This window comes from Nycticebus coucang, chromosome 12, assembly GCF_027406575.1.
Source record: "Nycticebus coucang isolate mNycCou1 chromosome 12, mNycCou1.pri, whole genome shotgun sequence".
NCBI lineage: Eukaryota > Metazoa > Chordata > Mammalia > Primates > Lorisidae > Nycticebus > Nycticebus coucang.
Window position 1 is genome coordinate 38,819,371 of NC_069791.1, and position 15,154 is coordinate 38,834,524.

At 37.6% G+C, this 15,154-nt stretch overlaps 1 protein-coding gene across 6 annotated transcripts in view; it reads right to left on the reverse strand.

The window, feature by feature from the left end:
* SLCO1C1 (solute carrier organic anion transporter family member 1C1) overlaps positions 1-15,154 on the reverse strand; it is a 58,052-nt gene that overhangs the window by 23,556 nt on the left and 19,342 nt on the right. For 5 of the 6 annotated variants that reach the window (XM_053555851.1, XM_053555849.1, XM_053555852.1 and 2 more), the window contains 5 exons: positions 11,944-12,065; positions 9,344-9,499; positions 7,543-7,641; positions 2,847-3,092; positions 1,646-1,810 (listed from right to left, as the gene is read on the reverse strand). In XM_053555851.1, the coding sequence (XP_053411826.1) occupies positions 1,646-1,810; positions 2,847-3,092; positions 7,543-7,641; positions 9,344-9,499; positions 11,944-12,065 (788 nt within the window). The remainder of the gene's footprint in view (positions 1-1,645; positions 1,811-2,846; positions 3,093-7,542; positions 7,642-9,343; positions 9,500-11,943; positions 12,066-15,154) is intronic. The other variant, XM_053555853.1, reaches the window with a different exon arrangement.

The following is a 15,154-nucleotide window of genomic DNA, read 5'->3' on the forward strand; positions in this document are numbered from 1 at the left end:
CAGATTCAATGCATCAAAATACCAACATCATATTTCACAGATCTAGAAAAAATTTATTCTATGCTATGTTTGAAATCAGAAAAGAGCCCCAATAACCAAAGCAATCATAAGCAAAAAGAACAGACCTGGGGATATCACATTATCAGATTTCAAACTATACTATGGGGCTATAGTTATCAAAATAGTGTGGTACTTGCACAAAAATAGAGATATAGACCCATTGGGAACAGATTAGAGAGCCTAGATATAAAACCATCCACCTATAGCCAACTTATTTTCAGCAAAGGAGACAACAACACTTGCTGAGGAAGTGAAGTTCTATTCAATAAATGGTACTAGGAAGACTGGATTGCCAGATTGAAAAGAATAAAACATGATCCATATCTCACACAACTCACAAAAATTAATTCAAGATGAAAAAAGACTTAAATATAAGTCATGAAACCATATGAATTCTAGAGGAAGATGTAAGAAAAGACACTTCTAAATAGCAGAATAGGTAAAGAATTTATGACAAAGACCCCAATGGTAATCACAGCAACAACAACAATAAATAAATTGCATTTAATTAAACTAAATAGCTACTGCACAGTTGAGGAAATACTCAACAGAGCAATAGACAACCTATAGAAATGGGAGAAAATATTCACAAGTTATACATCTGATAAAAGACAGAGTCTATGAAGAACTCAAGTGAATCAGGTAGAAAAAAAATATAACTCCATCAAAATGTGGCCAAAATACATGAACATAAGCTTTTCAAAATAATACAGACAAATGGCCAATAAACGATAAAATGCTTAATCTCACTAATAATCAGAAAAATGCAGATTAAACCACAATGAGATATCAATTTACCCCTATTAGAATGGCTTTTATTAAAAAGTCCAAAACAACAGATTTTGGTGAGGATGCAGAGAAAAAGGAACACTTATACACTGTTTGTAGGACTGAAAACTAGTATACCCTCTATGGGAAAAGGTTGGAGAATCCTCAAAGAACTAAAGGTAGATCTACCATTTGTTCCCACTATGGGATAGCTACCCAAAGGAAAAAAGTTATTTTATCAAAAAGACAACTGCATTCAAATATTTATTTCAGCACAATTTGCAATTGCAAAGATGTAGAATCAGCCCAAGGGCCCATCAGTTCATGAATGCATTAACAAAACGTGGTATATATATGCCATTGAATACTACTAAGCCATAAAAAATGATGATTAATGCCCTGTGCAATAATTTGGATGTATCTAGAGACCATTACCCTAAGTGAAGTATCTCAAGAATGAAGAAACAAACAGCATGCATACTTATTATTAAGCTGAAACTAACCAGTGAGTACACTGTGCACAGAGGAATGTAAAACTTAGTGGGAATCAAGTAGGAGGTTGGGGCAAGGAGGGGAGGGGCAAAAACTTACCCAATGGGTACAGTGAACACTAGTTGGGTGGTGTGCACATGTATAGCTGCAACTCAAACATTATAAAGCAATCCATGTGACCAAAGTCATTTGTACTCCCTTAATAGATTGAAATTAAAAAAAAAAAAAAGAAAATCCAAAATAATAATAATAAATACAATCACAGGACAAAAAGTTGCATCTAAGATAGTATCCATGAGAAAACATGAAGGACAGATAAGCATACCGATAACGAAGTTGGCCTTGGAAGATGACTGGCCATACTGTTGCTCAATGTACTTTGGTTTATACGTCACCATGCCAAATAAGGAATTAAACTGAACGGTACTTGTACACAAATATAGGAAGTACACTGGATTTCCAAAAAGATTCTTCAGTGATGGAAGGAAATCTGTAAGGCAAAAATAGCATGGCATAATTAAAGACAGTGCCACACTTGGTAGAAGATGCAGCTCTGGTGGCAGGACTTAGGTGGCTGAGTCCCATGTTTGGGAGCAGTCATAGTGTGGCACACACACACTACACATTGTCAGTCACTGGCACCCATCAAGGCTGCCATCTGGCCAGGTTCAAATCAGACATAGGCACTTGCTTCCATAGGAATGCAACAGAGATTACATAAGAGGTGAAAATCGAACAAGAACAGATTCCTCACAGACAAGAGTAATGAGAATGCACTGTCAACTATGCAGCTGGGAGCTCTCAGCAGGACAACAGAATTTCACTTTTCTGGTCTCCTTGCTTATAACTTGGGTCAGGAAAAGGAATATAAAAGTTGTCCCATCTGATGTATCAATGTTGGCTTTATACACTTTTCTGGTCTCCTTTAATATAACTTGGGTCAGGAAAAAGAATATAAAAGTTGTCCCCATCTGATGTATCAATGTTGCCTTTATACATGACCTTTGGTATTCTCTCTTCTTTCTATTATGTAGATAACTAGTTAGACATGATAAGAATTTGAATAAATGTATTCATAACTATCATCTGAGAAGAAGCAGTGAGGGGATTAATGTTGTGTCTACACCCCCATGGAAGGGATTCATGGAACACTACATCCTTTTGTCCACGCCACAGTCACTGGAATCGTTGGCAAAAGACCTACAATACTCAAATGGGTGGATCTCATCTGTTAAAAGGCCACCAGTCTTTCAGACTCATTCCTTCTCTTCTTCCACCCAGACTTATACAGAACAGCAATCTGGGGTAGAGGCTAAATTACAGGATCCAAATTGTGGGGATATGAGTGGGTGGAGATGTCATGTGCTGAAGTTTTCCAGTAATGAAGGTGACTTGCTGATTGTGATTTTGTTTCCTGTATAGTTTCTCAAGTTTTTAAAAACAACACACAATGGAAAGTAAGGGGTATTATTTCTAATCCCCCTAAAGTCTCAATATGCTTCACTATCACAGAAAAACTGACTTACCTTTTGCCATTTCCATTATTTTTGCTTTTTCTTCATGGGGTGTTTGGTAGTCTGTGTGATCATCTATAATAAACTTGGACTTCTCAGGAGAGGAATTAGAGTCCTCGCCACTTTGGGGTCTTGGTAGGCTCTTTGGTAAACACCAGAAAGGCACAGCCGCAAGAAGACTTACAATTCCTGCTATGAGATAACCAAGCCACCAGGCCCCTACCCACTGGGGATCCTTCGGGGAAATGGTTATGTAATCTGAAAGGCAGAGAAGATGGTTAACTAAGTAACACATTTAGCAATGAATATGTTGAAACAAGCTACTTTAGAAAAATGAGATCCTTGCATAAACTCTTATCACATCATCAAAATATCTAATAATTCATACATGATATTTTCAAATATCTGGACATGGATTACAGGAAGACCTTGGAGATTTTGCAGGTTTGACTCCAGAGTACCTCAATAAAGTCAATATTGTAATAAGTGAGTCACATGAGTTTTTTGTTTTCAGAGTGCATACAAAATTTAGGTTTTTACTATACTGTAGTCTATGAGGTGGCATTTAGTACACATCCTAATTAAAGAATACTTTCTTGCCAGCTCAGCACCCGTAGCAAAGTGGTTACGGCACCAGCCACATACACTGAGGGTGGCAGGTTTGATCTCAGCCTGGGCCAGCTAAACAACAACAAAAACAACAATGACAACTACAACAAAAATAGTTGGGCATTGTGGCGGGTGCCTGTAATCCCAGATACTCAGGAAGCTGAGGCAAGAGAATCACTTAAGCCCAAGAGTTTGAGGTTTCTGTGAGCTGTGACACCACAGCACTCTACCAAGGGCCACATAGTGAGACTCTGTCTCAAAAAAAAAAAAATACTTTCTTGCTAAAACAAATACTAACAATCATCTCAGCCTTCAGCAAGAAGGAATCTTTTCACTGTTGGAGGGTCTTGCCTTGATGTTGATGGCTGCCAACTGATCAATGTTGTGGCTCCTGAAAGTCCAGGTAGCCGTGGCAACTTCTTAAACTAACTTCTTAAACATTGAAGTTTGCTGCATCAATTGCCTGTTCCTTTCATGAGTGATTTCTCTGTTACATGTAATGCTGTTTGATATCATTTTACCCACAGTAGAACTTCTTTTAAAATTAGAGTCGGTCCTCTGAGACCCTGCTGCTTGCTTTACCAACTAAGTTTACACGATGTTCTACATCCTTGTCATCATTTCAACAATGTTCATAGCATCTTCACCAGGAGTATATCCCATCTTAAAAAAAAAAAGCACTTTCTTTGCTCATTCATAAGAAACAATTTTTCTTTTATTAAAGTTTTAAATTGCTAAGATTGCAATTGAAATTGCACCTCCTCAGTGTCACTTCTAATTCCAGTTCTCTTGCTATTTCCGGTGCATCTGTAGTTACTTCCTCCACTAAAGGCTTGAGTCCCTCGAAGTCATCCATGAGGATTGAAATTAACTTCTAAACTCCTGCTAATGTTGATACTTGACCTCCTCCCAGTGAATTCTTCATGGCATCTAGGATGGTGAATTTTTTTCAGAATGTTTTCAATTCACTTTTCCCAGATCCATCAGAGGAATTGCTATCTATGCCAGTTATATCTTCATGAAATTTATTTCTTAAATAATAAGACTTGAAAGTTGAACTTATTTCTTGACCCATAAGATATAGAATGGATGCTGTGTTAGCAGATACGGAAACAACAATTTATCTTCTTTTACCTCCACATCAGAGCTCTTGGGTAGCCAGGTACATTGTCAATGAGCAGTAATATTTTGAATGGTATCTTTTTCTCTGAGCGTTATATCTCAACAGTGGCCTTAAAACATTCAGTAAATCATGCTATAAACAGGTGTGCCATCTAGACTCTGTTGTTCCATTTATAGAGCACAGGTAGAATAGATTTGGCATATTTCTGAAGGGCCCTGCAATTTTCAGAATAATAAATGAACACTAGTGTCCATTTAAAGTCACCAGTTGCACTAATCCTTAACAAAAGAGCCTCTACATTGTAGCTTTGAAACCAGGCATTGACTTCTCCTCTCATGCTGTGAAAGTCCTCAATGACATTTTATTCCAATAAAAGGCTATTTCATCTACATTGAAAATCTGTTGCTTTGTGTAGCCTCATTCATCAATTATCTGAGCTGTCTTCTGGATAACTTGCTGTACCTTCTCCATCTACACTTGCTGCTTCACCTTACACTTCTATATGATGGGGAGGACTTCTTCCTTTAAAACTCATGAATCAACCACTGCTAGCTTCCAAATTTTCTTCTGCAGCTTCCTTACCTCTCTCAGTCTTCATAGAATTAAAGAGAGGTAGATCCTTCCTCTGGATTAGGTTTTGGCTTAAGGAAATGTGGCCAGGTTGATCTTATATCCAGAGTACTGAAACATTTTCCATCTCAGCAAAAGGCTGTTTTGCTTTCTTATCATTCATGCGTTCCCTGGAGTAGCACTTTTAATTTATAGCAAGAAATTTTCCTTCGCATTCAGAACTTGGCTGACTATCTACAAGAACTTTTCCTTTGCATTCAGAACTTGGCTGACTATCTACATACCTTTCAGTCTCCATACCTTTTTCAACATGCCTGACTCACTAAGCTTAACAATTTCCAGTTTTTTAATTTAAAATGAGACTTTGACTGGAACACTTAGGAACCATGGTATAGTTACTAATTCAACATTGTTGTGTCTTTGAGAACAGAGAGGCCCAAGGAGAGGGAGAGAGACGGGGGAACTTCAGGTCAGTGGAGCAGTCAGCACACATACATTGACCCAATTTCCTCTTACACAGGCATGGTTTGCAGTGCCCCCAAACAATGTCAACAGTCATATCAAAGAGCATCAGAGATCACAGACCTCTATAAAAGATAATAATAACAAAAAACGTTTTAAATATTAAAAGAGTTGACAAAATACAACACAGAGACGGGAAGTGAGCACATGCTGTTGAACACATGGTCCCCATAGACTTAGTCAAGGAAGGGTTGCCCCGAGTCTTCCATTCATAAAAACCAGCATCTGAGAAGTGCAATGCAGCAAAGCACACTAACACACACCATGGCTGCATTATACCTTGTTGAAGGGAAAAGGGCATTTCTGGAGCAAGATACTACCTCTTTTCTACATTACTTTAAAAACATAGAGTCTGAATTCTGCAATGTTCTTATAATTTTCAAACTGCGCTCCAGGGTTCTGCAAAGTGACCCCTGGCAAGAGGAAGAAACATTCTAGGGAGAATTGTGAGGGCTCAAAACTCCCATGTCAGATATTATATTATATCAGCATCACTTACATTCAATTTACACAATGGATGTCTGACTAAGATTTTGTTTGACAAAAGTTATTCCCTGTACCCTCCAATCAAAATCCTGTGCAAGCCTCTGTTTATACTGATAGTAAATTTAAGACTCATCGAGGTTAAATCAACAGAATTTTCTCATTAAATGGTGGTTAATAATATTCTAGGGCTGATGCTCGATTTGTATATGGAAATAAAACTTCAATATATCACACATCATAAAAACTTTATTTTTGACACTCACTCGCCTAAAGAGTAAGCATTGATGATTTTTTGAATTAAATAAGTGTTTTTTTCCCTTCTATAAGAATCTGTAAAACAAATCACTGCATCTCCACCACGCTCCATGAGAAAAAACAAACACATTTCCCTTGACACCTATGTTCAATCATCACTGCATTATAGTTGAGCAAATGTTTATTAGTTTATCACTACATCTTAATTACTTCCCCTTAACAGTCTGTAGTGCTCATTGCATTTACAATTTCTTATCTATACTAGTCTTTACAAGTAGATTTTAACTTTCTTAAAGTCGAGGAATTTGACTATTTGTTTAGTGCTACAGCTTCTGGAACAGAGTAAATGTATAATAATTGGGGGGAATGGGTAATGAAGAAATAAAATTTTGCAATATGTCTTGTGACTTAAAATGTGTTAGATTTTTGCACTTTTTTCCTCACATCTGATGACTTCAAAATGCAAGTCCAGATTTGTTCTTTTTTAGTAAAAGCTTGTTTTCTTGTTTATAACTGATTTCTTGAACTGCTTCTTAAAAAAGGTAAATATCAGCTATTTCTAGGAGGTACATCTCACAGAGATAGAAACAAATTAATAGCTATGGAAAGATCAGGACCCTTCATTTATTTCTTAGACAAGCAATCTCCTGGAAGGAAAGCCAGGCTTGCCTCCACCTAAAAAAATTTGTACAGTAAAAAAAAAAAAAAAAAAAGAAGGAACTTTGGTTGCCAGAAGGCTTTCAATCTTTGGTCTTTCTGGCAAATGCCCAAACACATTATCAATTGATATTAACTGTAATAAATGTTGACACACCTGAAACCAAGTGTAGCCAACAAATAGCCACAGTATTCCGTCTTAACTACAGCTGGAATGTGTTTGAACTGGCAAACCAGAATGAAAAAAGGTGCACCCTCATCACACACTGTGGGTCATCCAGTTTCAATCAGCACCCATTTTTCGGATTCCATTTATCAATGCATATGAGGATTAAATCAATAATAAGATTCTCATGGATTATTTTCTTTAACCAAAAGATTACCCTATCGTTTTATAAAAAGGCAAATTGGTATTTTTCATACCATCCCCATTAAAAAGGTTGCAGTAACTAAAATAAATGAATAAATAAAAATAAACTCCCATACCTAGGTTTACAAAGCCAATGTCAACATACAGTTTGGCACATAATGATCCTAACAGGAAGCCAAAGATCGGTCCTATAATTGCAACCGTCTGCACACACCCTGCACCAAGAGAAAAAAGGAGGTGGGGAGAAGAGCTGTCATTTCTTTGCTCTGACAGATTAATAAATTTTAAACAAGAAATGAGATCCGGTTAGTGGCTGAAAATGTTTCAACTGCTCATTGATTGCATGTAATTTGTCAAATCTTCAACCACCTTGAATCAGAATACCAGTGCTTCTCTGCTTGGAGAGAAGAATGAATACGTTTAAGGCATTAATTACCTCTTAATAAGCAAAGAACACCAAACGCTGAAGAAGTTAATATTCTAAAATGAAGTAAACTTAACTCCCTAGATTATATTACCCACTGATTAAAAATTAGAATCGTACTAACTTTCATAGTCATTCAAACATTTTCTATGGATAGTTAAGCATAAGACATTCAAATTGATTTCTTCTACCTAATGAATAATGTGTGCATCCACTTTGAGGGTCTGTGCCATCATTTGTGAGAACAGGATCTGCATGGGTAGGTCCTCGATGCAGATAGCAACGAAACTAGAATTTGTAACAGCACAAGTACCCTTTGCAACCCTCCTGAGCAGCCCTGAGAGCCTTCACAGGTAAGTGGTACAGATGGCCTCAAGGCCATCATTTCTAGTAACCAGAAAGGTAGCTCTTCCATGCAAACTATCTCCCATCTGCCTTTCATTTAGCCACAGAGCTTAAAAACACATGTATCCTTGGGAGGTGAATTTAACTTGAGTAGACAGCAGTTACAAGATCCTTTCCAGAACAGAGGGCAAAGAAATCAAGCTCTGAGCTCCTCGAGAGGACGGGGACACTTTGGCTCCTGCATGCATCTCCTGACTGCCACCTTCCCTCCAATCCCCAGAGTAATTGCCTGGTGGGTGTGATGGAACATTTAATTCTAATTCCACTTCCTAATTAATACCATACTCTTTCATTAGAGCAAGAACTCCATTCTTAACTATAGCCTGAGTGGATATAATCAGCATGCCTTGGAGTTATGTAGAGGATAGCCAGGGGAGTATACGGTGGGCCTAGCTAGGCCTCTTAAATGAATTTAAATCTGACCCCTTTGTCCCCAAGGCAAGGCCTTCAAAAGATCTGAATTCCAAGAAACCAAGGCTGATGTGTGAAACAGAGAACAAGTCTTAGTCATCCCCGAGTTTCTAGTTTCTGGCTTAATCTCGAGACATAAGAAGCGCCCAATAAATGCTGTTTAAATAAATGTATTTGATCTTGGGAGTATGCCTGTGCCATATTATTTTGGGTTTTGTAATTTTAGCTACTGGTCTATTTACTGGGACCTGTTGCAGAGGTGGGGTCTTGTTCCTAATTTTTTATATTTTTTTTATTCTTTTTTAACTGCTATTAATATTGCAGAAGTTCTTGTTGCCTAGTCCTATAAAAAGTTACTTTAAATAATCAGGGTTTATACAGTATAAAAAAGTTAAATTAAGCTACCTAAATTCTGTATAGCAATATTGTTATCCCACCAAAAGAACCTATTATATCTGAATCCCAGGAGGATACTTTCACAATGTCATTAGTCATTGAAGTTGAACTCACAGCTCTTTCTGAGTCTTCATCATCAAAATCCTAAATGTGTACCTCAGAAATGTGTGAGCTAAAGAAATGGTTTGGATATGAAGCATCAAAGCTCCCACACCTAATTTGCTATGTAATTGGGAAAAACCGGTCCCCTGCTGCTCCCCATGATGAGGGAAACAATATACCAAAATCACCAATATAGAAAGCTGCATTGTCTTCAGTGGCAAAATCATCCAGGTAGGCAATGCCCAGAGGCTGGATGGGAGTTTCTCCTATCCCCCGAAGAAGATTTCCCAGGAAAACATAAACCCACATGGAGGAGCTGGCATCAACTTCGCACTCTTAAATGAAAAGCAAAGAAGAGGTTTGGAATTAGATCACTGTTACAGTTAATTATTTACTCTGCATTTCTACAATGTGTCTTAAATCAGTATCAGAATGCAGAAATGTGTGCAAGGGTCGTTATTTGATAGGAGTTTAGGCAAGTTTGGAAAATGTTTGATAACTTCAACCTTTCAGGCAGGATAAATCCCCTGGAGCTCTTATTATTACCTCTTGCTCTTCTTCCCTTCACTGTGTTTTCTCTCTTCTTCTCATTTCCCATGCATCCTGAGCTTTTTTGCATTCCCACACTTCAATAATATTCAAACTTACATCTGGGGCAAAACACAAAATTTTGAACAAAGCTTTCTTGCCCTCATTTTTGGACTCTGCTATTTTTCAGTAGAAATCTCAAGTAATCTTATTGTTGACCAATTTCACTCTTTTACACTCCATGTTTAAATATGTCCCAACTAGTCTTACTGCCATTTATATCATGAGTCTCCCCTGATTGCTGAAAACAAAACATCTTCCTTGACTGTGCGTTATGTACAAATGAAACTCCAACCCTTTTAAGTCAGCTCCTTGCCTTTTTATATGGACCTAAATTAAATTTATGGTCAGTTATATCCTTATACAAACAAGCCCTCCGTCTTTGTCCAGTGATTTGTGTGTCCTCCTCATGTATCTGTGAAACTCTCTTTCACACATCCCTCTTTTCTCTTCTTCTAGAATGTGTTTCTTCTTCTTACATAGCAAGAGAAGGCAATTTTTTCACATTTGTTTTCCTCTTCCCTTCTCTCCTCACGTTTCCACATTTCTTTTAGTCTTCTGATCTTGCCCTTCATTTGAACAGCCAGGACTTCAGTGTTCATTGAAAAGGGAAGAGACATCTCCACAGAGATGAGAATATTATGGGTTCATGAGAATATTATGGGTGTGAAAGGTTTTATGGACTAGAGAAAAGATTGCAGTGGTTCTCACTGTCGTGACCCACAGGAACCGTATTGAAGGGTCGTGGCATTAGGAAGGTTGAGAAGCACTGATTTAGTAAGATGGCAGGCATGCAAAAGAATGGCTTCCATTCTGCCTGTATAGAGACTGATTCCCCAGGTAGACGTAGGGAGCAAAAATGGGGAGTGGTACAGAGGGAGTGTGGAGCATATTGATGCTGGAGGAAAAAGAGAGGGTTTGTTCTCCCTGCTCATATGCGTCCTAGGGACATGTAGCACCTGTAGATAAACTTGTGGACTCTATGAGCAAAGGAAGCTTGTGCCACGTGGCCAGGTAGAACCCAAGGAGGGAGGAAGACCCCAGCTATGAAATGGCTGCACAGCACAGCTCAGCATCCCTGCCTTTGACTCCTCACAGGATTTCCAATGTCTAGAGTGATTTAGAAGAGATGATTCCCATGTTCCCAAGGCCAGCTCAGATAAACCATGACTGTGCCCTATTGCATCAGCCATAAGAAACACTAAACACTGGTAAAATCCCTGTATCCCAGCTCCAATGGAAAGCAGAATTAGTTCCATGTATCTAAGATTGTCACTTCTGAATCAGAGAAAGTGCTAATGCTAAATACACACTTCCACACATACATGGAGAGTGCCAAAAAATGTATACACATTTCAAGAAAGGAAACTGTATTAAAATTGTAATACTCCTAACAAAAGATAATAAAAAATGAATACAAGTCGTGTTTGAGCCCTGCTTGTAATTGTAAAAGTCAATTGACTTTTGCAGTTGGATATCTATAATATACAGGATAATAAATGTTATTGGTATATATTGAGCATTACATTTTAATACAGTTTCCTTTCTTAAAATGTGTATACATTTTTGGTACCCTGTGTATGTATACATATGTGTGTGTGTGTGTGTGTGTGTGTGTGTGTGTGAATATAAGATGACCCCATGGTGACAGATCTGACCAGGCACTATGACCTGAGGGTTTTAGATATCTAAGCTGGCAGGGAATATGAGTCCCTCTAACTTTTATGGACTCCCTAGATTATGAGCAAGCACTGAGGAAAAAGATGAAGGTTAGGGACAAATTGAGATTAAGTTTTTTTACATTCTGATAAAAAGGGACTGGACTTAGATATTAAATTGTCTTATGGAGAAAATTATATTTCCTTTCAGATCTGAGCAATGTACTGAGATTTGTATGTGCTAGACTATCTTACATAGATTTTTAAGACCCACCTTATTTGACCACTGGAAGACTTTCCCAGCCACCAGCAATTAATACTCTTCCTTTCCGTATGATTTGATTTTTTGTATATTTTCTTAAGATTTCATCACATACTGCCTTATACTCTGGGACGTTTTATGACATCACAATATCTCAATTTAAACAGTGCAGCTTTTGAGAGCAAAAATCATACAGATATTTTTGTCCATACTAAACCAAGTAAAAGTCTCTTCCAAATGTCTCCCTAGTCAAGTAAAGAAATAATCTTACCGTCCCTTATTTTGGATGGTGACTTTTCCAGAACTGAGATTGGTAGTTGACTACTTGAGTCTAGGAGACATGGAGAGGTGCTGAGAGTTGAATTGGAGAAAGAATACCTCTCATATCTGTACCTGCATAAGAAGAACATTGTCTTTGTGATAAACTCATTAAAATCACGCTAAAAACATTATGTGTATGCTTTACAACTCAGTAGGAGACCTGGCTGAATTTGCAACTATCTTTGATCAGAATCACCAACCGAACCAACATTATACAGCAGAGTTCACAGAAAAGTTAGCCAGAGGATCTGGTTCATGGGTTTCAGACCATACCTGGATTAGTCAATTAGCTAAAGAAAATAAAAAGTAAGAATTATTCACAGAGGCTCATTTTCATGTAAAATAATGCCTATCATATCTAATACTTGATAAAATCATGACTATCTCTAAGTCAGAGAAAAAGCAATAATCTAACAACGTATATAGCCATCGTCACACTGTATTGAGAGTTGTAACTTTAGTAAAACCACTATAAGGCTGATTCTTGAGAATACATAATGATACGTGGCTTTTTGAACCACTTACCCAGATGGTATTCTGCCTTTCCTCTATGGCTTACTAATCTGGCCACGAATTATTTCTTTTTCTTTCTTTTTTTTTTTTTTGACAGTCTCACTTTGTCATCCTGGGCAAAGTGCATTGTAGCTCACAGCAATCTCAAACTCTTGGGCTTGAGTGATCCTCTTGCCTCAGCCTCCCAAGTAATTGGGACTATAGGCGTCTACCCCAACACCCAGCTTTATTTATTTATTTTTTTAAAAGAAATGGCATCTCGCTCTTGCTGAGGCTGGTCTCCAATTTGTGAGATCAAGCAATCCACCTGCCTTGGCCTTCCATGTTAGATTCCAGGCATGAGCCACAGAGCCTAGATCCCAAATTATTTCTAATTCTACTCTTTCCTCTGTTTATAAGGCTGTGATGACTGCGGGTTTGAAAAGCCAAAGCTTGGAGGTAGGACAGTGGTAACACTGTCTATGGTCCTCTAGCTCCACTTTCCCCCTCAAATTGTCCTTCATGTGCCAAGTTCCCGACTTCATTTGTACCCTGCAGGGAAGAAGTACCTAGGAAGAAGTTATCACAACATATCTTAATTATCCTGTTGTTCAGGCACTGTGTGACTAAAGGCTAGTAATCATAATAATGCATTTGACGTACTAATAGTAGAAACCTGTTTATTCAGCATGGTAAGGAAAAGATGTATCGCATTATTAAAAGATTCAAGTTGGTAAATAGGTTTCCTTATATCTGTTTACACCTCAATACATTTATGAACCCCATTGAAAAAGTAAGAACATTTTTGTATGTATATTTTTATGGAATGGTTAAGAGCAGAGGTTGACAGTTTTTATCATTTTATCAAATGGTTCCCTATTTTGGTTCTCAGAACCAAATTAATAAAAACCACTTAATAAGGTCAACTATTTTCAATTATTAACTACACAGGAGAACATTTAGCATTGAAGTCATGGTATATATAATGGTTTTTTTAATAATTACAAAGATAACAGAGACTATTATTATGCCTCAAGTGAGCATCAATGGGATTATGTAGTATTTTCAAAAATTTTAATTATTTGACCTTTCTCATTTCTGTCTGGCCAAAGGTTACTATTGCAAGCATATTAACTATTTAGACTTTGAATAAATGAAATCTTATGTGTTACTTTTGTCACTAATTAATATCTGTGACACTTTAAAAATTTAATCTTTAAATTTCTATTTTCTTAGTGCAAAATGAGAACATAGATGTGGTCTGTGCCTATTTAGACTCTGTTTGGATGAAGAGGCAAAGAAGTGATTCAGTAAGGGGACCAACGCTATAAATGCTTTTAAATTCAGTACTTTCGACCTGCATTCAAATCCTGACTCACAACATCTTGACTGATGTATAAAATTTTACAGCAGCCTCCTAAACTGTTTCCTTCCTTCTAAGCTAGGAAGTAGTCGTGTGATCCTTTAAAAATATAATTCAGATCATGCTACTTCACTCAAACTCTCCACCAACCTCCCATCTCATTCAGAGGAGAAGCTAAAGCCATTGCAATTTTTGTCAATGACCTTGTGACTCAAAAGAGGGTCGGCAGAGCAGCAGTGTCAGCTGTCTCAGCCCCTAACCTAGAGCTATCCAATCACAATTTGCAGTTTGCTGGGAGCTTCAGGTGATTCAAATGACCAAGCAAGTTTGGCAAACAACCTTGACAGATCCTCCCATTCCCTTTTACTTCTCAGATCTCATCTTTTGTGCTTTCTACTTTAGTCACAAAAATCTCCTCACAGTTCATCCACACCGCTGTGGCAACACTGCATTTTGCCTGGAAGTTCATTTAGACTAGACTAGAATCTCCCTCAGATATCTGCATGGCTCTCCCCTTCCCCCTTTTCAGGTATTCCTCAAATGTCACCATGTCAGTGAGCCATTCCTCCACCACCCTACTTTACCTAGCAGTACCCACCAGCACCCCCCAACTGCAACATGTGCTCCTTACGTGTCTTCAGTGAGTTGTTTTCCTCAATTGTTCTTATCTACCTGACATACTATATTTGTTCATTGTCGACCTTCTCAGAAGATACACAAGGGCAGAGGTTTTTGTTGCTACCCTAACCCAGGTACAGAGAATAATGGTCAATATGTATTTGTTAAATTCAGGAGTTAGATATGAGTGGACACAGGCAAAGCTAAACCCATCCTGGTGGGGGTAGGCCCTTTATCATTGCTATCTATGATTAACAGATTTTATTGGATAGAAGGTTATTTCTGCAAAGGAAGCAGAGTATAGATCTTTTTAACTGAACACAAATTACATTGGGGTAAAGACTCAATTAGTGACTAATGCCATGAAAAACTGAAGTTACGGTAATAATCCTCAGTAGAGAGCAAGCTTCATAAAGGAAGAAATTGTGATTTTGTTTTCTTTTGCTTTCTAGCTGAAACAGCCCTAACACTTGCACAGTTATCTGGCAAGTGGCAGATAGTAAATAATGAATAAACAAAGGTATCCTTCAATATGGACAAAGTGGTAGATATAATAATCTATGTGCCTGTCCTTCTGACATTCTTTGCGAGCACCATACTGACCTTCTCTCAGATACAATTTTCATTCTAATTTTCTTGCATTGGTACTCTATATTTGTCATTAACTAAAAGTAATAAAATCATTTAT